This window comes from Strix aluco, chromosome Z (assembly GCF_031877795.1).
Source record: "Strix aluco isolate bStrAlu1 chromosome Z, bStrAlu1.hap1, whole genome shotgun sequence".
NCBI classification, from domain to species: domain Eukaryota; kingdom Metazoa; phylum Chordata; class Aves; order Strigiformes; family Strigidae; genus Strix; species Strix aluco.
Window position 1 is genome coordinate 17551180 of NC_133971.1, and position 25033 is coordinate 17576212.

Consider the following 25033-nt stretch of genomic DNA (forward strand, 5'->3'; position numbering starts at 1 on the left):
CAGATTTGTTATGAGATCAGTCTGTAACCCTGTGCTATAACAAAGAGTGGCTTTTGTTAGCAGTTCAGTCCAACACTGCAATAAAAAGCACAAACTCTGTCTGTGAAGAATAGTCATGTCTGTTGTAAAATATGTCTGGGGAGTACATGAAAGAACCTGCAAAACTGAACAGCTCATCAGGTGTCTTCATAAAGATGTGATCAGGAGAGGACACAATGACTGTCTTGTTGGAATCTCCTTTTTGATTTGGATTAATTAACTTGCTTCCTTTTTATAGGCTGTAAGGACACACATATTGGATCGACAATGTTCATTTGTTCTTAAAAGTTCTCCAAAACTGCCTGTTCTATGAGAATTTGGTTATACTTTGCTATTGCTCTTAAAATAGTCACTTAAATAAGAGAGAAACTTGGTCATACAGTGGACTGTACCAAACTGAGTCTTAACTCATCTTTGTGAAAGGTGAACCCAAAATCCTTAACTCTTCACCCTTTCAGAGCTGTCTGTGCAACAACATGTGATCCATGATCCGAGCATGGATTTGATAAGGCTTTAGTGAAATGAAACACAGCAAAGGGTTGTAGTTCTTCATTTGCTGTACCTTCTTTCTTCTAGTTTTTCAGTTGTTCCTATATTTTCTCCTGTTGTCTGTACAGTTAACCAGGTACTTTAAGGACTTTCTTCAGAAGGAGATGCTTAGAACTGGCAGTGCTTTGGGAGCTGTTCTGAAGGTGATGACACTCTGTCTTGGTTTTCATGTTGTTGGACTAGTCAATAATAAATGCAGTCTTGAATGCTGCGGATGAAGAATTGTTAACATAAGCAGTATAGTTTTATATAAACAGTTGTATCAAAAACCAGGATAAAACTATGATTATTTGAAATGGTCTTTCCACTTTCCTCCGCAAATGTACCCTTGTTTTAAATGAAGAGTAACAAAACAAAAATTAAAAGATTCAGCCTCAGAGCTTGTGATGTGGGTTAAAAGCAGGTTTTTAATAGTTTCATTATATGCTTCCTATTCAGGTAGCTTTATGATTTGAGGGGTGTGTTACTGAAATACAGTAATTGTTTTCATTCAGGTAAACAAACAGTAAAGATATTTGATGGGAATGATGCAGTGAAACGCAATCAATTTCGACTGATTTCAGTTCCAAGGATTGCAAAAAATGAAGAAGTTGTGGTAAGATACCCGGTGAAGGTCAATATTTCAGTGTGATAAAGGGACCTGTGATTGTATATTACAATAGTCAAAAGCTAACGGTTTTACAAATGTAACTCAACAACAAGATCTGTAAATGGGCTATAATATTACAATGTAATTTGACTTCTTCGTGTAGTGCTCTTATTTTAGAGCATCTGAAGAAGTGATTGCTTACGTATCTGTAGCATAATGGGGACCATACCACATCACATGTTAAGCATTCTCCTTCCCTGTGCGACACTGATTGATTTTACTGATGTGAGCAATACTGGATAATCAGCTCCTTAGATCTTTCTCCTCTTCTATAGTATTTAGTGGTTTGACATTTATCCTGGACAGCCATCACTATTGTACTTCAGTTAATCAGCTTTGAAGACTGAAGCATGCCATAGTTACCTCTACTCCTTGGCTGTGAAAGTAATGAATTATTGATCACATGGTGGCCACTCCCTAGCTTTTCCCGTGGTCCATCTGGGGTGAAAACATTGCTTGGTACTAAATCGAATGTTCTGTACAGATCTTAATTTATTGGGCTGGGCAGAGACCCCATACTGTACAGAAATGAAGTCCAGAGAGGGTATGGGGTGGTGCACAGTAGAATTGAGCATGGTGAGGATTCAGATTCATAAAGGGCTTGGCACAGGAGTCTGGAGAATTTATTACATTAGAATTTTTACAATTTAAACCTACAGTTCATGAAGATTTTTATCTTGATAGTGTGCTCAAAATCAACAGGAGTTTTGAAAATTGTTTGTAGTGTTCTGCGCGTCAAAGATTTTCAAGGAAAATTACGTACAGTGCTGAAAACACTTATTTAGGACTGCTACTTGCCTTTCAAGCACATTTTCCCAGGCTACTGCTTATAATACCAGGGCAGATTAATACCAGTTCTTATAAGTGACTTACTGGGCTGTATTCACTGAAGTGTCTGTGTTAGCAGAGGTGCTTCAGGCATGGGCCAGTGATGAATGTAAAATTCCTGTGATTGCTTGCATCTTCCAAGGACAGCCCTTAGCTTTCCTGTTCACAGGTGTGTGGGTTCAGGGCAGCCTTGTGGCTGAGAAGCTCACTAATTTTCAGCATCCCCTTAGTGCAAGAAGATCGAATATGCACAGTGGGGCACAATCAACTGTAATTTACCATTTTCCTCGTGGAGCAAATTTTGCACGCAGTGAGTGTAGTTTTACTAGTGCTGAATTTTTACATTTGATCTGTGGAGTTAAAAAGACTATTGCTTGACAAAAGTACTGTTGGCTGTGTTCAAACCCATTGATATCTCAGGTTTTCTTTTTGTAATTTCTACTAAAATTTTTTTTCAAAACTTCTCTCATTTTGTTTTTTGCCATTGCTATTTATCCACTGTTCTGTGCTAAAACATGTGTTAAAGGTTGGTTCCATAAGTAAGGTATTTATGAATGTCTATGGCTATCCAGGTATTAACAGTGTCTTTTCAAGAAAATGTTAATTTATCTTGCTGTGTTGTAGGAGGCTGCTTTGAGGGCATACTACATAAATGATGACCAGCAGGAGTATGAGCTTCAGACCTTTACGCAGCAGGCGCTGCTGTCTGATGATGTTATCAACAGGAACGATGCTGCAGAGGACAGCAACTTGGGCTCAGTATTCCGTGACTCTGTTCCTGAAGCGTGGATCATCAGAGCCAAATCAAAGGATGAGGAAGTGATCAGAATTTATGCTGCCTGGTTGAAGTGAGTGTTTTCCTTCTTTATCCCAATGTTATCCTGCTTTGCTACATTTGCTCTCTGTAGTCTAGCCTGGTGTGTTACAGTTATTGAAGTTGCACAAGTAGAACAGAGAATGCAGTTTCTTCTGTATTTCAGGATTCTTCTGTTTATTTTCCTGAATAAGTAATATACATATTATTAATTTCTGTGCCTGGAAATGTGCTCGTGGGTTTCTTTACATGCCTGGAATATACTGTGTAACTTGTGCAGGTCTATTATCATGCATTTGGCCAAGAAGATGCAACTTTACATTAACTAAATCTGTAAACAAATGATAACATACACATGTCACTTGAAAGCTTGATAATTTTTTGGAAGAAGTATTAAATAGGAAGAATTCAGTGTAGCTTCTGATGTGACAATAGGAGTTAAAAAAATCTGTCCCATTTACAACCGAGAAAATACACATTTTAAGCATATTTAGCAGAGGAAACAAGACTGGCTGGTGACTATTCATTTCTTAAGAGCAATGGGATAAATTTAAACATTTGTTCATTTTACTAATGCAACTACATTGCCAAATTTTGTGAAAGACTTGCAGGTAGTTATGTGTCTAGGAAGAAACTAATTTGCAGTGCTACAATTGTAATGACCAGTTCCTTGAGATGAAAGTCTTTGTTTGTCTGTGGGGCTAATACTGCATCTGCTTCAACTACTACAAATTTCTGCCTACCCCCATAGAAAATTTGCCACTTAGGTAAAAAAGGTACACACAGGATAGGTCAACTGATTGTCCTAAAATAAGTATTTGTTTTCTCTTTAGGGTGGGAATGGCATATGTTTCTCTACGAGTCAATAAGGATAGCACTACACAGACTGTGATCAAAGAAGTGCTTCCATTACTTGGAAAGCAGGTAAACAAAAGATCATAAATATGTCCATATATCACCTAAAGGGTGTGTATGTTTTTCTCTTTGGAAAAATATAATCAGTCCATTTGCAGTTAATACTAATGTTGTTAATGTTTGGTAGATGATCTCTTGTGACTGGTATGATGCTCAAAACTTTCTACAGTCTTGATGATAGACCTGGTTGCTCTGTAGTGTAAGTTACCATCTGTCTTTCTGGGTCAAGCAGATTTACTTGTATGAACACAATGATTCTTGGCATGCAGTATATTTTTCCTGGTTGTTTATGTCTTATTTAAAATATGCTTGTATGTAGCTACATTGCTAATCTTACCTTCTTGGGGAACTGGCACTCACTGTTAGGATGATTATGCTGTCTGCTACTTCTTTGTGCTGCTCTGCAAAGGAAGTCATAGAATATCTCAAGTTGGAAGGGACCCAAAAGGATCATTGGGTCCAACATCCTGCTCCTCACAGGACTACCTAAAACTAAACCATATGACTAAAAGCACCATGCAGACTCTTCTTGAACTCTTGACAGGCTCAGTGCTGTGACCACTTCCGTGGGGATCCTGTTCCAGTGACCTACCATCCTCTCAGTGAAAAGCCTTTTCCTAGTGTCCAATGTGGACTTTCCTGATGCAACTTCATTCCATTTCCTTGTGTCCTATCACTGGTCACCAGAGAGAGATCAGCACCTACTCCTCTGCTGTCCTTCTTGAGTAAGTTGTAGACCATGATGAGGTCACCCCTCAGCCTTCTCTTCTCCAAGCTGAACAAACCAGTGGACCTCAGCCACTCCTCATAAGCCTTGCCCTTGAGGCCTTTCTTGGTTGCCTTCCTCTGAACACACTCTATTAGTTTGACATTCTTCTTATATTGAGGCATCCAAAACCGCACACAGTACTTGAGGTGGGGCCACACCAGTGCAGTGTAGAGTGGGACAGTCCCCTCCCCTCCCTCAAACGGCTATCTGTGCTGTGCTTGATGCACCACCAGACACGGTTGGCCCTTTTGGGTGCCAGGGCACACTTGTTGACTCACATTCAACTTGACATCAACCCAGACTCCCAGATCTCTTTCCATGGGGCTGTTCTCCAGCCTTCCAGCCTCTTGTACCCCAAATTGTATTTATAAACAGGATTACCCTGCCCCAGGTGGAGAGTCTGGCACTTGCTTGTGTTAAATTTCATATGGTTAGTGATGGCCCAGCTCTCTAGCCTATCCAGATCTCTCTGTAAGACATGTTTACCATTGAGGGAGTCCATAGTTCCTCCTAGTTTAGTATCATCAGCAAATCTACTTAATGTGCATTCCATTCCTGCATCCAGATCATTTATAAAAGCATTAAAGAGCACTGGCCCTAAAATCAAGCTCTGGGAAACCCCACTGGTGACTTGTAACCCCATTTACTATAACCCTTTGAGCCCAACCTGTCAGCCAATTGATCACCCAATGTATTATGTACTTGTCTAGCTGTGTACTGGACAGGTTATCCAGAAGGATATACTGTAAGAGACAGTATCAAAAGCTTTGCTAAAATCCAGAAACAGCGTATCCACTGGCTTCCCTTGGTCAGCTAGATGGGTGACCTTGTTATAAAAGAAAAATAAGTTGGTTAAGCAGGACCTTGTGAACCCGTGCTGGCTATGGCTAATGACTGTGTTCTCTCAAGTGTTTTTCAGTAATTCCCAGAATAACCTTCACCATAATATTACCAGGCACTGAAGTGAGACTGACAGGCCTGTAATTACTAGGGTCTTCCTTCTTACCCTTCTTATAAACTGGGACAATGTTTGCCAGCTTTCAATTGACTGGGATCTTTCCAGCCTCCCAAGACCATTGAAAAATAATGGAGACAGGTCCCATGATGACATCGACCAGCTCTTTCAGTACCCTGGCACGAATCCCATTGGGCAGCATAGATTTATGTGCATCCAGCTGGAACAGCAGGTCTCGAACGAGTTCAGGGTCAGCTGGGAGTTTATCATCCTCCCAGCCACGGTCTTCCAACACAGGGCTCTGGGGGTGCCGGGGCCCATTGTTGGTGTTGAAGACAGAGGCAAAGAAGGCATTAAACATCTCCACTTTGTCTACATCCCTGATTGTGAGGTGGCCAACCTCTTCAAGTAACAGACCAATGTTATCTCTGATCCTCCTTTTGCTATTAACATATTTCAAAAAGCCTTTTTTGTTGTCCTTCACAGTGCTGGCCAGCTTGAACATACAGCTTTGGCCACGCAAATTTTCTCCCTACAGTGACGAACAGCATCTCTGTAGTCCTCAAGGAGTACAAGGAAGGACTCAAGGCAGAATGGCGTTCATATTCTTTATCATCTGCATTCCTTTCCACCTCATTGGAAATCATTAGGTACATCTTGTAATCTTGTAGATGCCCATGTTTTCCTTGGAAGATGATCTCTTTTCAGTTTGCCTGTCTTTCTTACATTTGGTGCCAAGATAGCATGACTTTTAGGAAACATGTTAGTAGAACTTGCAAGTGTGCCAAGGCACTGACAGTCTCAATCAGTCACACAGGTGTGGAGGCTTGAAGCTGTAGTGTACACATTTCATTCAGCAGTTGGGGCTTATGAGCACACCACCAGCTAGTTTTATGTTGTAAGAGACTTAAATCCTTGGCTCAACTGCAATTTCTCTGATATTAATAGCTTTTTAAAGGGTTTTCTCCTTTTTCTGTATGAAGATGCACATACAGGAAATCTCTTTTTAGTATCCAGAATTTGCCTGTGATGAAGATCCTCTCCAAGTCGCTCTCATCAAATTTCAGGCAAAGCAAATGTAGGCCACTGAGGCTTTTAATACATATAAAGCAAGACTCATTTGTTCTCTGAGTTTCAAGGCCAAAATTAAGAGAATTCCTCAGTCCTGAGTGTCACATGTTTCCAGGGTTGTGATAATCCTAATAAATGGTTCAACTCTTTTCTGTGCCAGCTTATCTCATCTGTCTGCAAGGGACTTGGGTGGTCCCTGGCAGATAGTTTGGAGAAGGGACTATGGCACATGTGAAGAGGATTTCATTCCATCAGGATTTCATTCCAGATGGGGACCAGTCAGCCTGCTTTTGCCAAGCTGGTTCATCTCAGAGAGCAGGTTCATTCCCAGTCCTGCGCACTTTCTCTGAAAGGACAGTCTGGAAGTACCCTAGTTGAGCTGCTGGTCACTGCAGGGTGATGGGGTGGTAGAGTTAACAGTGCTTCACAGGTGCCCCTTCACCCTGGGGCTATGATGATGCTGACGTAGTTAAGGACACAGGAGCCTGATGCCATGTGTTGGGAGGCGGAGTGTGTAAAATGAAGATTATTCCTGGTTCAGGAGGAGTTGGTTAGGGGAAGTACATCGTGGTTGATTTAAAAATGTTTAATTTTCCATGCTCTGTGTGTGCAGCGTACGAGATAATGTAAACATCTGGCAAAATTGTATTTCACTCAGAAGCTACATTTACGTGTTGCATCTTTTGGCAGACGGAGTGCCTCCAGAATTTCAAATTGGTGGAAGTGCTTATGAGCAGTAAGCAAGGTAAGAGAAGGAGTATTGGCCAAAGGCACACCTGTAACTTCTAGGGTTTTTTTTTTCCTTTTAACACGTCACAGTTAATTTTTTACATTAAATGCCTTTACAAATGAAACTTCACCATCATGTTAAAATACTTAATCAGAATATTGGTTCTTTTCAGTCTTGTGTGTCCTGTGGGAATATGGTTCTGTTCTCTTTCTTCATCATCACATAAAGATTTAGTAGTGGTTTCTGGTGGGTATTGACACTTTGGCAAAGAGCCCTGTTTTCAGAGCTGCCTTTAACTGACATAATTTTCTTGACTGCAGTCAGTTAGTAAAGATTAGTTGTAAAGCTCAGTTGGCTCCCTTCCTTCTCTTCTCTTTTCCCCTGACACTGCCCCCAAACAAGAGCAGATTTGAGTCCTGAGATAATACATAATACACACAGATACTCCATGCACTACAAAGTACGGAAATACACAGTTCTAGCATTGCTCAGGAGGTTTGTGATCCTGCAGGAGCTGAGCTGGTGTTCTCCAAGTTCACATCCCTTTTTGCTTCATTATTTGTAAGGCTGCATGGTGAGATAACTAAAGCCACTGAAGTAGTCTGATGATGCCCTGTCCACACCCAAATAAATATCTTTGTGGTTCACATACTGGTCTGACACTTTGCTTTCTTTGTGACCGTTATCAGTAAGTTGTTTTATAAGGTTATTGTAGCCTTGTGAATATCTTACCTTACCTGGTTGGTTTCGGGTGCTCTGTTGTAAAGCATCATTAACAACCTTGCTGTAGCTGGAAGTTGTTACAATTGTTTTAATATTTTAATAAAATACAGAAGTTGGTTATTACTGTAGTTGTCAGGGAATGCAGTTTTAAAGTCCCTGTCAAACAGCTTGTTACTAAAGTACTGCTTGTATTTTGAGTGGCTTCAAACAGTTTCTGCCTTTTTTTTAAAGGAGGGTGGTATTTAAGAACTATGAACAAAATCAGAGTGTTCAAAGCACCTGTGTGGTTTTTCTGTGGAATAATGAGTGGTTCAGATGTGCTTTGTCCTTTAAGTTAATGATAGTTGTACACAGAGCTGTGAATTTTCCCTATTTTTTTTGTATAGTTTTTGTTTAATTGAGCCTGATAATAACTTACAGTGCTTTCAAATACGATTAATGTTCTTGCTGTCTCTAGTTCAGCGCATGGTCTTGGACAATCAGGAACTGATTCTTAACAGACTCAAGGACATAAGAAAGGTAAATCTGAAAAAGAAACTTAATCCTTCTTTATATCAAGTAGGGAGTCCCCTTTCTTACAGAAGTAATCAGTTACCCTCCCAGCTGGCTCATCTGTAAAGAAGCTAAGTGCTTGAAGTGAAGGTTGTTTCTGTTTGTGATATTCTCTAGGCATAGAGGACTTGATTGCTAAGTTCAGAACTATTTGAGATTTTGTTTCACAGTATCTTTTTGCCAAATGTCACATCATTTACTTTTCTTTATTTTGGTAGACTTCAATACGTCAGATGAATCAAACAAGATTTTACATTGTGGAAAACAGTAAATCCATTGTACGAGTAAATTTATTTGTTGGTGGCCTTCCACCTCAGCTTTCCCCTGAAGAATACACAAATATTCTCAAGGATGAATTAGCTATCAAAAGTAAGTAAACAGGTGCATTTTGAGATATATTCACTCATACAGAATAAAATGTAGTAGCATCTATTGCTCCTTTTTATTTTTTCTTAATGTTTTCTGACCCTATTTGAAAAATCAGTCTGCCTTGTAATCTCTCAGGGGACTTTCTTATTCACCATATTCATGGTTGCATGAGAGATGCGACAACTCATTATGCACAGAATTATTATTACATTACTTGAGTTATATGTAAGCACACCATTTTTTTTAGTGAAAAAGCATCACTTTTTGAAAATGAACCGTACATACCTTACACCATTCAAATTATGGCAGTGCAGTGTAATTCCCTGTGCATGAATGTTCCTTGGCTTTATTAACCTCTGACATTTTTTGTGTGGGCTGTGCTCCGTGTAGTTCATGAGCTCTGTGCCTGGTCACAGAGAAGTATGAGTAGTGTGCGCACACACATATGGACAAGCACTTAGTGAGAAGAATTTACTTTTCTTTTTCAGAGAAGTGTAATTGATTTTTCATAATACTCTTTCAACCAACTTGTTCTATAAACAGCGTCAGGAACGCGTCATGCTTTTTGTTTCAGGAAATGAAGCATTTTTCCCAATTTTTTATGTAACTTCAAGAGGAATTAAATTTTAAATGCCAGGAAGAATTCATAGTCACCTTCTATAAAAATCACTTCAGCTTTTCTAACTTGCAAAGTAAACTTAGGAGAGGGAAAGTGTTAGCTGGAGGTTCTCCCTATATTTGTATAACTTCTAATATTTATTTATATTATGTTTATGTAACTTTTAAAAATATTTTAAATATTTACTCAAAATGTACCCAAGGTTTTATGTGTTTATATTTTTACCCTTTGCAGCAAATGTAGTGTCTGTGAGTCATGTTTATCAAGCACAAGGTAAGCATTAAAATTTTTAGTCTTGCAAATGATGTCTATTTTCAAAACTGCAGCCTAATACTGGAGGCTCTAAGCTCAGAGTATGTTAGTCTTATTACAGAAGCAAAAAGCCCTGCAGCTAAAATGTAACACGTATTTATGAAGAGCAGTGGATTAGTGTTACTGTATTAAAAAAAATTAAAAGGTTGGCTTCATGCTTTGTGTACCAGAAAGTGGTAATATTTCATCATAAAAATGAGTTTTGAAGTTGTACGTCAACTGAGTAGTCTAACACCACAGAACTCCTTCAAGTGCTCCCTCTTTATTTTGACTTCTAAAGTACTAAAATTTGGTACTGCTTTTGAACTTGATGGGATTGTTTCACGGTCACTCTCATCTACCACAGTGTTAAGTGGGAGTTCAGTGGCTGGAAGTCTGAAGAAAATCAGTACACTTGTCTCTGCATTCATGCTTCGAGCTGTTGCTTTGCTTCTGCTATACAAATTTTATTTCAGCAAGGTTGGAGAAGCCATGAGGCTTCTGAGAACCAGCGCAACTGTGGCTCTGTGCAGCTGTAATGCAGTGGTCAGGTCGAGATCTGCATTTAGTAAAGCTTAAAAGTGTGGAATTTATCTTTAATACATTTAAGTGTCCATATCTGAGATGTTTCACGTCCTTTGGCAGGCTTAACTTTCATATCACTGCTAAATGAATCTTTCTGTAGTGTGCTTTTGAAGACTGATGTGTGCTTCCTTTGTGTATTTACTGTTTCCACATGGCTAGTTAATACTGTCTTTTCATAAGGAAAATGATAAAGCTTCCAGATGTGCCTTCTCCTTTTTTCATATTTGTCAATGGAGACTAGTTGTTTCTGTGATACTCTTCTCATGTCACAGCTTCATTTAATCTAGTTTACCTGCATGTGTTTTTTAGATATTTCTGCTTCCATGTGATTTTTGTGCTTTTTCACTTTCTGAGCATTTTTATGTTTCTGTTAACTTTCTGACTCTCACTTTTGGTTGCAGCCAGGTTGTGTTACCAGATGACATCTCATATGCTGCCCATTACGCACTTTGATCTTGTCTTGCCCAGTTTGCCTCCTCACTAAGTATCTTACTTTAAAATAACTTGTCAGTATTTTACTTTCTTTTTTTTTCCATTTTGTCTTCCCTTCTTCCCCAACTTCCCCATACAGGATCTAAGTCAACATAAAGATCATAAATTGATTCTCAAACTAAATCCTTGCTCATAATAATTCTTTCTGAGATACTGTCAATGAATGGAACTACTGGATTTTTAATAATGAGATACAAAATGAAACCTGATACCTTTGTCGCTTTTACATGATGAGAACAGCCTCCTAGTTATGATAAAGAGTATGGAAATAGGACATACTTCTGAAGCCCAAAGGAAGCTTTTAAATATGCATCAGTTCTGTGCTGCAGTTCTTCTTGTCCTCAAACTGCTTTGCTTTAACAAAAATCTGGGATGTGTTTGGGGGTATGAAGGAAGGCTTAAAAAACAAAACAGACTAATTCACTCATAGCAAACAACCACAATTGTTGCAGAGTAGCTTTTACCTAATAATGTCCTGAGTAAACTCAGTAAAGTTTTCCATAGTATGATGATACTGATTTCCTAATAATAATAGAAAATATGAAACATAGTTCTGATGCCTCTTTACAGGTGCTGTTGTACTTGAAATTTCATGCTTTTCTGAAGCTGAAAGAATATATATGCTAGTTAAAGATACAACTGTCAATGACAAGCCTCTGAATGCTGTGGTGATTCCTGAAGTTAGGGTAAGAAATGGGTTTGAATTTAAAATATGTCTTTAAAAGAAAACCAACTACCTTAGGACTCTTTCTGCTGGAAGTCCTATGAAAGTGGACATTTCCTAAATGAAAATACATTTTACTCGAGCCATACAATAAGTTTCTGTAAGTAGTGTGATTTTTAAAAAAAAAGTACTTGAGAACCTGTACTTCATGTATGTGATATACTTCTGTGAGTTAAGTCACTTGTCCTGTTGAGTTGTCAGGAATAACTATACAACTGCATAACTATACAACTATAAGGGGGAGAAAACCAAATTTTTTTTCCTCTTTCAATGATCAAAAAGTTATGTGAGGTTTTAATTTTAGCTGGCACGTCTTAAAATGCTTACAACAACTTTGTTTTGGGGACAAAATGTGTTTCCTTACTAACCATGAGATAAGGTACTACTGCTAGTCTTCACATTTACAGATTTTCATTTCCCCCATTCTGTAGCAGAGGGAGTTTCACCTTGTTTAAATGCTGCATTGTAGATTTCAGAGGAAAACAATCTTTTGAAAGGCTTAGCATAAGAGTCCTTTCACAAATTCAGGCTTGATTGTGATTTATTAATTTTTATGGTTACGAATCACTTTCCTATGAATCAGTTGGTTTAATAATAAGTTTCGTGTTAAAGCTTCCTGAGCAAAGTGATTTTTAACCAGGATGATGTAGGTTCTGTCCAAAAGAGAGTGTAGACATGGTTACCTTCTGCTGAGCTGTTATGTATCTTGCAGTTACTGTCTTTCTGGAGTTGCATTATGACAAGTGAAGTGAAGGTCTTGGTTTGACTTCTTAGAACTTCACACAAGGGTGAAAACTTAAAAAAATACATAATTAGTGGGAACTGTGAAAAAACTTTAGATGGGAGGGTCTCAAGGTCAGTAGCCATAGTTGCATACTTACATGCCTGCTTTCACCATTTAGAGAGTCCTATGCTTGTCAAAGTTTTCTGAAGGCAAAATTATTTTTTTTATATGAGCAGATACTAGTGGCAGTGCTTACATGAAACTGACAAGATTAAAAACTATCCCCCCTCCAAAAAAAATGAGACTGTTTTTCTTATGCATGCATCAGCATTATGTTTTGTGAGATCATTAGAAACCAAGGTCCTCCCTTGTCCAAACTAGGTTTCAGAGTTTCTGTTATCAGAAAGAGAATGCAGCATGAAGATCTGACTACTTTTGGATGATTGTTTTTGATAGTTTTTAGGCAAATGCATTATGAGCCCAGATTTGGTGCACAATGTGTGAAGTTGGACATACTCCACTCTGTTGATTATGTATGTGTGTCTGGTTTTCTGACACTAGATGTGTTTGAAGTGAACTTCTTGATGCCCAGAAAATACAGATAATGCTATCTGATGCAAGGTGTTTTTTAGAAACTTCAGGGGACTTCTAGGGATGGACTTCTACTATGTAAGAAGGAGAGAGGGGTTGTGCATATGCACATACATTTTGTTTGCATTTCCACATGTATTGTTTATATTTGGTCATCTCACTGAAATGAGCCAAGAGTTAATCTAAATAACATTTCAAGTTTTGTCTGTATGTGCTTTGGCCACCCAGCTTACCCCGATCAATAATTACTCAGGGTAAACGAATTAATGGTTGTTGACTCTTTTTTGGGTAGCAATTGGACTAGATGACCTCTGGAGGTATTTTCCAACATCTATTATCCTTTTGTCCTATGATACTATTAGCTCCGTGTGACATTCCTCTTGTGGGTGAAATACAAAGAAATTGGAAATGAAGGGCTAGTGTATAGTCTCAGAGGAATGGGTGATAAAGGCCACAGTGTTTTGGTTAATGAATGATTTTCCCAAATTGCAACTTAAATAAAAAAACAAACAAAACAAAACAACCCTTCTTAAAAGTCAATAAAAGCACAGATGTAAATTGGTGGTTAGCAGGTTTCTAGTCCTTCGTTTTCCTGAATTGAGATTCGCTTACTTTGTGTCTGATATACCTTCCAAGGAGGAGGCCCCGTTCTTGTCTGGCATGGTCAAGTCTGCCAGCAATTCATCCTCTTATCATTACTGAAAAGTTTGAATGAAGAATCAGTTTGCATTAACTGTTTATTAGAAAGTCAAGCAATTAGTATGATCAGATATGTTAATCTGTCCTGCAGTTTCATGATCTCAGGTCTTTAAGAATTTAATCAAATACATTTTCATTTCACAATATTCAAATAAATTAAAATACTCTCTTCGTTGTAGTGTGAAAAAAATACAGTCTTTTACAAAGCTGTTTAGCTGCTGTCTGTAAGGACCTGCAGGGGCAGGTTGGTATCACTCTTTGGTAGCATGTCAAGGTGAAAGACACTGCAGGGCTAAATCTTTGAATTGAAAGCTAATTTACCAGAACTCCTTTTGCAGTACTGTCAAAGAGTGAAATCAGCAGAGTTGTATGAGGCCAGTATCAGCAAAAAGGTGACAAGTTTTCGTGGCTTTATCAATAATGCCACTTAGCAGTGGAGTGCCCTGTGACATACTGTATTTAGGTTCCTTAGGAGTAGTAGAAAAATATGTGGGAGTTTCCCAAATGGGTGAAACTTCCAATTTCATTCATTCCACTAATTCCTCACACAAACGTGACCAACTTAAAAGCATGATAGTTTAATAACCCTTTTAGCCAAAACACCATGAAAGGTTACTTTTCACCCTTCTTCCACTGCCGCAGTTCCCCCAAAAGTAAAGAAGAGTCTTGAGCTTGTGCAGTGTTGACCCAGCTGCTGCTCTGGTTGTGTTGAGACACCTTACACACCATTTCTCATCAGATGCAGTGATTTTTTTTCTGGCCACTGTGAAGGAAGTTTGTGCTTGGAGCATCATGAGTCCTTGCACGTGGTAGATGCTGCAGACAGCCTGCTTACAAATGTTGAGTTTTACTTGTCACTTAGAGATATTTGCAGTTCCTGGAGACAGCCCACCACCCTAGGAGATGCACCGTGGTTGTCTTGCTGGCAGGCCTGTGGCACAGAACGCCTTGTTCTGCTTTGTCGTGAGATGTGATTGCACAGTACACTCAACAGAAAGGGGATTAGCGTGGATAATAAATATTTTGCCCCAGCCTGAAGCCACATTGTGCTAATCCTGACAAATTAAGCAATTCACAGTGACTGTCAGAGTGTCTGAATCACACAGCCTCCTTCAGCTGTCTCTGAGAAACAAGCAATAAATTCCTTGCTGAATGCCAGCCAACACAAAACCCCTCTGCAGATTTCACTCCTCAAGCAGAGCACTGAAGCCAGGGCTAAAGGGGGAAGGGAGTCCTCAGGCTGTGAGTCACACATCCCCTTCTGCTCAGTAACAAACTCATTTGTACATCCCCACTGGGACTTTATTAAGGCATTAAAAAGAATTCTGCAGCGTAAGAGTGCTACCCTTGTGGCCATCTGTAATTGTAACAGAGCATGTACTTTTCAGAAAGCAATGCAGTGGGCCTCCTCTGCTGTGCAAACTGTCATAGAGTTTTTAACCCTTACTGAAAAATAATTGTTTTCTTAGAAGCTGGCCTTTGTCTAGGGGTTAGCTGTGTTTCTTACTCCTTTAAGTTTAACAAAGAGTGAGGATGGGAAGCAAGTTAACTAAGCCCTTTCTAGAATACTTCTGTTTATTCTACATAGGTTCATTTAGTCCTTAATAGGTATAGTTAGGGATTTACATTAGAAGAACAAAGGTGGTTTTGAGGGATAGGACTGCTCAGTTTACACTACAAACATATTTTGTTAGCTCTAGTCATTCTCCACAGTGGCTTGTGAGTCCTAGTAGCATGCAAGGTAAGTGTTTCACTTCTTTGGTTTTTTGTACAATATTGACAATCAGAAAGTTTAGGTGGCAGTTTTGTAAATACATATTTATGTTTATATATGTAGTACATATTTGTAAAACTGTAAATAAATATATACTGTTGCAAATATGTACTTGGGTAAGATTTCAGAGGACTTTCCAAAACACTGCTGTGCTTTTGAATGCCTTGGAGCTTACCATGTCTCAAAAATCCTTGCAATTCCCTGAAGTTCTTCGTGAATTATTTTAGTTACTTGGTTTTAAACCCAGTGCATTAGAACTTGCCTGTAGAATCAAGTAATATAAAACATGTGTTCAACATGTCACTTCCAAATGTCCAAAACTAGTATTTTTAGAAACTGATTTCCAGAAGAAGAGAAGGTAATCAGATGTTCTCATCCACATTCAAGTAAGGGTTGACTTGAATGTTGGACTGGTTTCTTTTCTCTCGTTATTTTTTTGAAAAAGTTTTTGTTTACTTTGAGCTTCAGAACTGAATATTTTTTTCTTTCTATTATCCCTTTACCCACCTTTTTTTAAAACCCCACAAGTTTCTGGGCATTGGACCAAGCCTGAGGTTTCAGGTAGCCTGTATGCAGAAAGTTGAAATGACTAGAGATGAAATCTAGGTAGTAAAAAAGCTTTGAAGAGGAAGAAATGGGAAAAGAGATCAGATGGGAAGGCAGGGCAGAGTAGAAGCTGGAACAAGGAGTTTAGGAAGGGATCAGTTTGCTCTGTTACCCCATGGGATGTGGCATTTCCTTTCAGGGCTGCTCTGCCTTTTGTTGCTTGTGGGGTTTTTCAAAGGACCATTCATAATGGAATATGGCAGATAACGGTGTGGGATCTGATGGAGTAATAACAAGGGCTTTACTTCTGGAAAAAACAGAGCTCTGCTTACTATTTTTATTAATGCCTGTGATGGCTCAAGAGGAGGAAATCCACTTCTCTCATTGGGATGTGGATCCTTGAGCTGTTGACCTTACAACTCAAGAAATCCTTCCTTTTTGTGACAATGGCATGCATTGTTTTCCTTAGACTTCCTTTGCTGTCTACAAATATCCTTTTCCATCTGCTTAACAGAAATAAATACATTACCCTTGTGTGTTGGGAACACTTTGAATAAAGCCTGAGTATGGAGGTGAGAGGTGTTTTGACCTAGGAGTCATCACAGTATAGCGTGAAGGTGGTTCCTCTGGAGAAAGCTGTGTGGACAGCTTTGCAGCCTGTCTAACCAATCCAGTCATTTTGCCAGCACTGAAGCCTTTCTAGTGAAACAAAATTTTGAGTCTCTTTGGGCACTTTGTCAGCCAAAAATAGCCTTCGTTTGGCTAATTTTTCAAAATAAATGTCTGTGGTAGAATCTAAAGGATGAGGAAGGAAGGGGCAAGAGGAGAAGTGTGTGCCTGCTCCACTAACCTTACCTGCTTAGTGTTCCTCTTCCTGGTGTGTTTTCTGTTTGTGTCTGCAAGTCACAGGGCATTTCTCATGCAGGCAATGCACAGAGGAGCAGCATTTTTATGTGTTTGCAGGTATCTTGACAACATCTGTCAGGGTGTGACTTGCAGAGGACTAACACCCAGCTCTTTTAGGAAAGCAAAATTTGAGCAAATCTCAAATACTGGGAAGCCCCAAACGATCCTTTGTTCTTAAGCATCCCAGTCAGCTCACAGGTGGTCTGGGGTGTCTCAACATCAGACTCCAGTTTGCTTCCCCACAAAGTTACGCGTTAATTTATACTGATTTCTCCATTCTTCACCTTAGTTCATGCTCTCTGGTGGTCAGTCGCTTATAGTCAGCAGCCAACAGGCTCTCTGGGTGCTGTCTCCTCCCCTCTGTAGCTGTTGGTATCCCTCTGCATGTTTGCACGCTGCAGTCATGCTGCTGCCTCACCGCCCCCTGAATCATTCTTGTCTAAATTGACTTATATTTAGCACTGTTGTTCTGTTCCCTGAATCCATCCTGTCAGCTGCGTGACAAACTGCTGTTCCCTGAATGCTGTCCAATTTGTAAATACAAATTACCACAACTTAGGGACTGTGGCAAACATTTCTGTTTTGAAGCACATTGTTGAAATGCCCGATGGACTCTTCTGACACAGACCTGCCCCACAGCTCTGTGGCTGGACGGATGAAGGGTGTGCTGGCATTTTTCTGATCTTTCTATAACTGTTTACAAATCATTTTACAGAATGATTTATGGACTGGCTGGCTGAAAACCAGTCCAGAGGGGGTACTTCTCATAGCTGGAAGTTTTGACCTCCAGTGAGGCTGCAGGTACCGTTCCCATGCAGTCCATGGAGTATCCCAGAAAATCCCTCTGCCGTGTGCAGTGGCTTCCTTTGGCATGGTTTCTGGATGTGTACCAGATTCCCCTGCAGCATGGCCATGCTTTGAGAGCCCTTTGAGCAGCAGCTTCAGTAGGTGTAAGGATCATAAGGATCATAAGATACTGGCACCAAATGCTCCTGGTAAAAAATTTTAAATACTTATTTTAAAAAGACACTTTCAGCCTCTTATTTCATGAGGCAAAACATTTCAAAAACTGGGGACGAAACACCCTCATTTTGAAATGTTTTCTCCTTGTAAATTAACACATATTCTAGATGACCACAAAACTTAAGACAAATGTTTCGGTTGTTTTTGGGAGAAGTTCTCTCTTTGCAAAGAAAGTGTTTGGATTGTACATGATTCTGGAAAGTACCTTATCCTTCACACTATTCTTTGACATAGACTGTTTACTGAAAATGTGTAGGAAGGACTGCTTACAGTGCCTTTGTTTTTAACATTAGACTCAACTGTCTAGTTGGAATAGGTTAAGGAAACTTCAGTTACCAGAAAAACAAGATCAGCAGCTAACCCGTCCATTGTCTGGACATCTGAATCTTTTTATTTATCTAATCTGGATTTTTCTACTAAGCATCAAGGAAGCATCAGGAAATGCTTCTGAGAGACAGCCTATTCATGGTTTTGGCTAATCCTTTTTCTTATCTTCTTTCAGGCTTCCAAGATACCACAGAACTGCTGCCCACTTCTTGTATTTGTGAATCCAAAAAGTGGTGGTCTAAAAGGTCGGGATCTGCTGTACAGTTTTAGAAAGCTCCTAAACCCACATCAGGTCTTTGAACTTACCAATGGTGGACCACTGCCTGGGTGAGTCATCATATTTTAACATTATTTTTATTTATGTTGTTTTGTTATTTTTTGAAAGGATGGATCAGATTCACTTGTTATGAAGATCTAAATTGCTTCAGTTCTGTGCCTGAAGATCAGAGCAGTGGATCATTCCTTCTGACTGGTTCTCTCTGAAGACAGATTGAAACTTTGAGGTTTTCTAAAGAAAAGAGAATAGAGTAGTTCCTGATATATATCCTTGTGTCAAGTCTAATAGAGTCCAGTCCTGGGACAGTCATATGCACTTTACAATAACACAGATTTAATAATTATTAAAAATAAAAAGATTTATAATTGAATGGGGGTGGAAAGAGAAATGTCACATTGCCCGATGAGGCTTGGTTTTACTTTTATTTCCTCTGATGTTTCATGGGAACTAACAGGAAAGTATAATAAAATTTTCCATCTTGACTCTTGAAACTTGGCTGCAATTGCAGAATTAACAGGGCCTGCCTGGTCACAGCTGCAACATTTCTAAATACAAGGAACAGAACATAATGTGCTTGTAGGGAGGCAGGAACCGATTACTTGATTTACTCAACGCCACTTAGTTACCAGCTTCATAAAACTGAAAGTGATGGTTGTAGCCTACTCAGAGTAGCCTCATTCCTTCAGCACTGCTTTAACAAAGAACAGTCATGACAAGCTCTTCAAAACAGATGCTTTCGTGGGAGAAATGCCTCCCGCATAAGCTGCAAGAAAAACAAGCTGCACAAACTTAAGTTTTTTTGTCATAACTGTATAATTCTGTTGTCTTTCTAATGCAGTTCAAGCTGCAAGTTCAGTAACTCGTTCTTTTTGTTTTGCCAATGGAATCCTTCTGTAGCTTTATGGCAAAACACTTCCACTTGTTCATTGGTTCTTGTGCAATAGGAAATAAAAATCCTTTGCAGGTTATCTTGGTATGTAAAATGAAAGGCCACAAAAGGTAAGAGCAACGAGGAAAATAGTACTATGAAGAAGAAAATGTGCTATGAGTCCTATGACTAAGGAAAAAAAAAAAACCCACACCACTAATCAACATCCCCACTAGGATTTAGAGAGTTGTAGATGTTCCCACTGAAATTATGAATAGTTAGATCTCTGTGTCTTTGGTGAAAAAGGAAGTGATTAATAATTTAACTCTAGCTGTGAAGGATCTTAGAAGAATGTGGTTTTCACTCTTTTTAAACGGCATTATCTAAGAGTTCCTATTTTCCCATTCACTTTGTTGAAGTTGATCCTGAAACTGACGGTAAAGAGGCGGGAGGAGGAATCCAGTAATAATGTGTTATCTTAAGTAGCATATTAAGAGGCTTTGCTTTTCCTCTACTACATTGTAACATTTCTTTTCTCCTTTGCTTTGTTTCTCAATGGAGGTTTCACACGTTCTCTAAAGTCCCGTCCTTCCGAGTGCTAGTGTGCGGAGGGGATGGCACCGTCGGCTGGGTCCTTGGTGCTCTGGAGGAGATCAGGCACAAGCTGGTGTGCTCAGAGCCCTCAGTTGCCATCTTACCTTTAGGAACAGGTGAGAATCACAGCAAGCACCATTCTTCTTGTGAGGGTAGAAGTCCTCCAAAAGGTTTATCTTTATCTGTCCATCTGACAGACAACTCAGTTTTGCAGTAAGATGCCATGACTCAGTTCTGGCCAGTGTTGGAGAGCAGATGCAATATCAGCTTTTCAAGGAAACATCAGTCATGCTTTCTGAAGGAAAAGTGGTGTGGTGTTGGTATGGGTGTGTTTGAGTGGGCAGGAGTTGGAGAGAGCAAAATATTCACCCCCTGACAACCACAGGTGCCTTAGCCATTGCTGTAAACCAGTGAACTCAGCTGTTCCCTGACTTCTCAACTCTGTAAAACGTTTTTCCATCATTCTTTGTGAAAACTCTTCAGATAAGACAGCATATCTGTATGTGATACTAAGCACACATGCAGCCACAGCAATGCTTAGGTATTTTTTTCTGCTTGTTAACTTTTCAATCCAATATGGCTGCTTCTGTGACTGTTTGGAGCACCTTAATGCAATCTGATTTGTGAAACAGGGCTGATGCACTTTTGATGCTTTTAATTAACTTACGAAATGCAGTGATATTTTGGGGTTCTTCACTGTTGCCCAGGTAATGACTTAGGGAGGGTCTTGCGCTGGGGAGCTGGCTACAGTGGGGAAGACCCCTACTCGATTTTGGTTTCTGTGGATGAGGCAGACGACGTTCTGATGGATCGCTGGACTATCCTTTTGGATGCAGAAGAACCAGCTGAAGGTGCAGAGAATGGTGTTGCAGAACCTGAGCCTCCAAAGGTGAGCTGAGCGCTGTTTGGGTTTGATTCTTAGGGACTGTTGTTCTAGTGAAAATCACAAAGAAAATAGACATTAACGTAGTTTAATCTTTTAGAGCTTGCCTGTCTTTGAGCTTGGGCCTTACTGAATTATTCCTTAGTGAACACAGCATACATCTGGATCTAGTGCTTCAGTTTTGGTAGTAGTGGTTGGCTGCAGAACACACTTCATAGCTGTTTGGCAAAAAGTATCTGATAGAGGATTAGTGAAAAGATTCAAGTGACCACGGCATACCTATGTGCTTCAGTCGGAAAGAAATTTATTTCTCAAATAAGAAAAGTTTTTTAAAGGAACACCAAACACTTCCCAGAACACTAGTGAAACAGGAATGTCGACCAAAAAGCCAACATCCCCCCACAAAGTACTCTCATCTTTCCTTAAACAGTTTAAAAAATTACTGAGTGGCTAGCATATACAGGAAGTGAATCCTTCTGTCATCTTACTGCCATTGCATGTTTGTATATGTGGCATCTGTTTTATTTTTTTGGTGTGAAAGTTCTGGTCCCTTGGTTCATATTAATTGTTTCTGTTTGGGAAAATAAAAACACTGGTTGTGGATGGTGACTTCTGAGCTTTGTGTGAATCCTGGTTCTTTATCGTCAGACAAAAGAAAGAAATTGGACAAGGGGGTGGCAAAAAGAAAATAGAATATTATAATAATGGTAGCAGTTCTCTAAGATTTTCATCCAGTCACTGGAAAATCCTAGGCATTATGTGTCAATTGGAGGATTTAAGTTGCTCAGGTTCCTGTTGTTTTTCACGTCATGGAGACAAGGATTGATTTTCCCTGAGTGCCTAGTCTGCTTATTAAAGGTGAAGCGTGGGAGAGTTAAGGACTAGGATAGAAAAGCTATGGAATGAACTGACAATGCAGAGGAAGAATTAATTGCAGAAATGGATGAGATCTGTAGAAACTTGAGATTGGCATATAGAGAACTATTTAAAATGCAGCTGAGTAGGTGAAGTCAAGTTCTTCACTGATCTGGCCTAAATTGGTCACCTTCCAAAGTAAGGAGAAGCATCTTCCCCGTGATGTCATGATAAATCCATGGCTGATGCCAAAAATAATAGTGACGTTTAGTGTTCAGTAACTTGTGTAGTTACCACACAGAATCACTTTGAGAAGCTGGGTTGGTTCTATTTCTGCATTTGTTTTTATTTCTGTCCTATTATGCTTGTTATTTGCAATTAAGATTACATTTTGAAGTTTCTGATACTTTCAAAATAATGACTACACATGTCAACAATTGTCTGAACAGCTTTATTTTTAGTGTTGTGGAAAATGTTTTCCAGAATCTGTCAAGATGCAAGTGACTTGGAAGCAAAACTTGCTTTTCTTGAAAAACTTTGGAACATCTTCATTTATAAACATGAGGAAATAATACAATATTTTTTTTGTCAGATTGTACAGATGAACAATTACTGTGGTCTTGGCATTGACGCAGAGTTGAGCTTGGACTTTCATCATGCTAGAGAAGAAGAACCAGGGAAATTTAATAGCAGGTAATCCTGGGGAAACCAGGGTTGAAGGACGAACTGTGGTATTGCATAACTTGCAACTTACACTATGGCTGATAATCTTGAAATGCTACAGGTATCCACAAACAATATTGCTTGAGGCAGAGCTGGCACAGGGAGGAATTAAGTTAGACAGGAACTCGTAGACAGAATTCAGGGGATTTGTTTGGTTTTCTTTTTTTTTTTTTTTTCTTTTTTAACCAAGAGAGAGCACCAAAGCAGGTTTTGGAAGCCTTGTCATTATTATTCAGCATACTTATTTGCCAATAACTGCAATGTTGAGTTCAGTGAAATTTTGAGGTAGTGGAAATATCTCTTATTCAAAGCCTTTAGCAGAGGGGAGGGCAGTGCTGCTACATGAGGAATAAACACGCTATTCAGAACTTACTTGTACCTTTCCCACCCTTGCTTAGTGCTGTGGTAGTGACTGCGGTCTGGTAATGGGGACAAAAAACGATCTCTGTATCTCAAGTGATTAAAAAAGTGTGGAGAGAGACCTTCCTCCTTTCTGGCATGCAGATCAGTCAATAATAGTATTTTTTATTCTTCCCATAATCACTGAAATTGATAAGAGAAAGAAATCATATTTGTGTAATTAATCGGTACTCCTTGTAGAAACTGTTTTTGTCTGCTTTCCCCTACGTGAGTAAATGTCCTCTAAACTGTCTCTTGGTTGTCAGAAAGAGTTACAGCAAGTTATATATATGCAGTATTCAAATCCGGACTATTAAAAATATTCTCTGACCTGTTATGAGTGTAATGAAGTGTAATCCTAACTATCTTGCAGTGTTCTTCTGTCGTTACAGGCATTGCTCATGTTTTTTCTTAAAAACGGAGTAGTACAGGATATTATTTGTGGTACATAAATTAATATTAGGCACTGGTTTGCATTTTCAGTCCACCAGATTAAAAACAATTTAGGTAGTAAAATTGAGCAATAAGTTTGGATATAGCAGTTCTAGATTTACTTGTGCAATTAATGTGTTATGTTCATTCTTCCTTTAAAATATACTACTTCGACTTCGCAAAGTTGCAGCGCTTTAAAAGGTGCGTCCTTTTCTTATTGCCACTGTGTTTAAGGGTTATACTTCGACTTCTGTTGCCCTGTGTGCTTTTCATCCCTTAAATCTATATCTCAGTTCACCATGTGCAGCACCTGCAGTGCAGTGGGTAAGGACTTGGTACCATTCTTGTGGACCTTTTACATTTGTATTTAGACAGCATGCAAGCAAGATGTCTTGAAGGGCATGTGGGAAGGAAGACATGATTTTTTTTTTTTTTGGTAAATCTGGAGGGTTGTATATTTCTGTGATTTAAGATCTGGAAAAGAAACATGAAATAATGAATTGGTACCGTGGTATGGTTTTGCAGAAGACAAACAGCTTGTGCAGGCTAACAGTGCTGACACATGATTATTGCCTTTCACTGCCTATGATGATGATAGTTAAAATTTCTGGCTTTACCCTTTCCAATGACATTCAAGTACACACTCTTACCAGCAAGATTAGCATTTTTTAAAAATTATTTTCAGTAAATTAACTAGGAAGGGTGGCTACTTAATGCCAGATGCAACCGCTGCTGCCGTGTGAACTGCTTGCTCTTGAGAGCAGAACAGGAAGTTTCAGATTGTGAGAACAGAAATTACAGGTAATCCTTGGAAGAGAAACAGGCTTGAGTGCTCTTCTGAATCAAGACCTTAAACTGGTAAATGTTCTGAAAGCTGTGTGCTCTCTGACCTCAAGCGGTAGAGTTTCTTCACATGCTCAGGACTCCTTACCTTTGGCTGACAGCTCACAGTGCAGTGATGACTTCACTGCCTGGAATTTAGTGCTAAATTTGCATCGCAGGGTAGATAGAAGTAGTCTATGTTGTGGCAGTGATGGTTTTTGAGTGCCAAGCTATGTGAGTTTTTTTCACAGTGTGAAAGTTAAAAGGATCAGGGCATCTGCCTTCATTCCCCCATTCCCATGGGATCCTGGAGCAGTCTTTAAGTTGCCTATTAGAGAAGAGACCACATCTTGTTTGTGCCGTCCAAAATTGGCAGGAGACTGCTGTGGCAGGCAGTCTCCTGGATGTACGGTAAGGCAAAGAGAATATTCTGCACGATTTAATGCAAGTTTAGAATTGTTTTACGAAGGTACAGAGCTGTTCTCTCTCTTGGTGTGCAGAAGGTTTGAAAGTATTGGTTGTTTGATTTGTTGGTTGTGGGTTTTAAAATGCTACAACTGCTACTGTCTAAACTAATTTTTTTCCATCGTGGGACCTCTGTATGTGAACCTGGTAAAGTTCTTTCCCAGTCAGTAATATCACCGTAATAAAAGTGCCGAAACAGATACTAATTATTGGTCAGAGCTCTTAGCTTGTGCAGTGGTGGTTTCCCACCCAGTGGTGGGCTTGTTGGATTGCAGGACTAGATAAAAGGCAGTCAGTCATTTTGTTTTGCTTGATAGCTTTCCATGCTGTGTGCTGCAGTTCTGAGATGTTTCCTCCTGAGAGATGTTACTTAGCAGTTTATTAGCACTCATGGGAAATTGCATTTCATTTAAAAGGGTCTGTACACAGATTTCTTATCCATCACCTTTCA

The 25033-nt window shown here is 39.3% G+C and overlaps 1 protein-coding gene across 3 annotated transcripts in view; it reads left to right on the forward strand.

Moving 5' to 3' along the window:
• DGKQ (diacylglycerol kinase theta) overlaps positions 1-25033 on the forward strand; it is a 97609-nt gene that overhangs the window by 57305 nt on the left and 15271 nt on the right. For all 3 annotated transcript variants that reach the window (XR_012621583.1, XM_074812226.1, XM_074812228.1), the window contains exons 8-19: positions 1083-1183; positions 2690-2913; positions 3713-3803; positions 7280-7334; positions 8500-8561; positions 8813-8963; positions 9817-9855; positions 11521-11636; positions 18440-18591; positions 19971-20119; positions 20711-20892; positions 22334-22434. Coding sequence is in view for 2 of the 3 variants with exons in the window: in XM_074812226.1 (XP_074668327.1) it covers positions 1083-1183; positions 2690-2913; positions 3713-3803; positions 7280-7334; positions 8500-8561; positions 8813-8963; positions 9817-9855; positions 11521-11636; positions 18440-18591; positions 19971-20119; positions 20711-20892; positions 22334-22434 (1423 nt within the window). In the remaining variant the exon portion in view is untranslated. The remainder of the gene's footprint in view (positions 1-1082; positions 1184-2689; positions 2914-3712; positions 3804-7279; positions 7335-8499; positions 8562-8812; positions 8964-9816; positions 9856-11520; positions 11637-18439; positions 18592-19970; positions 20120-20710; positions 20893-22333; positions 22435-25033) is intronic.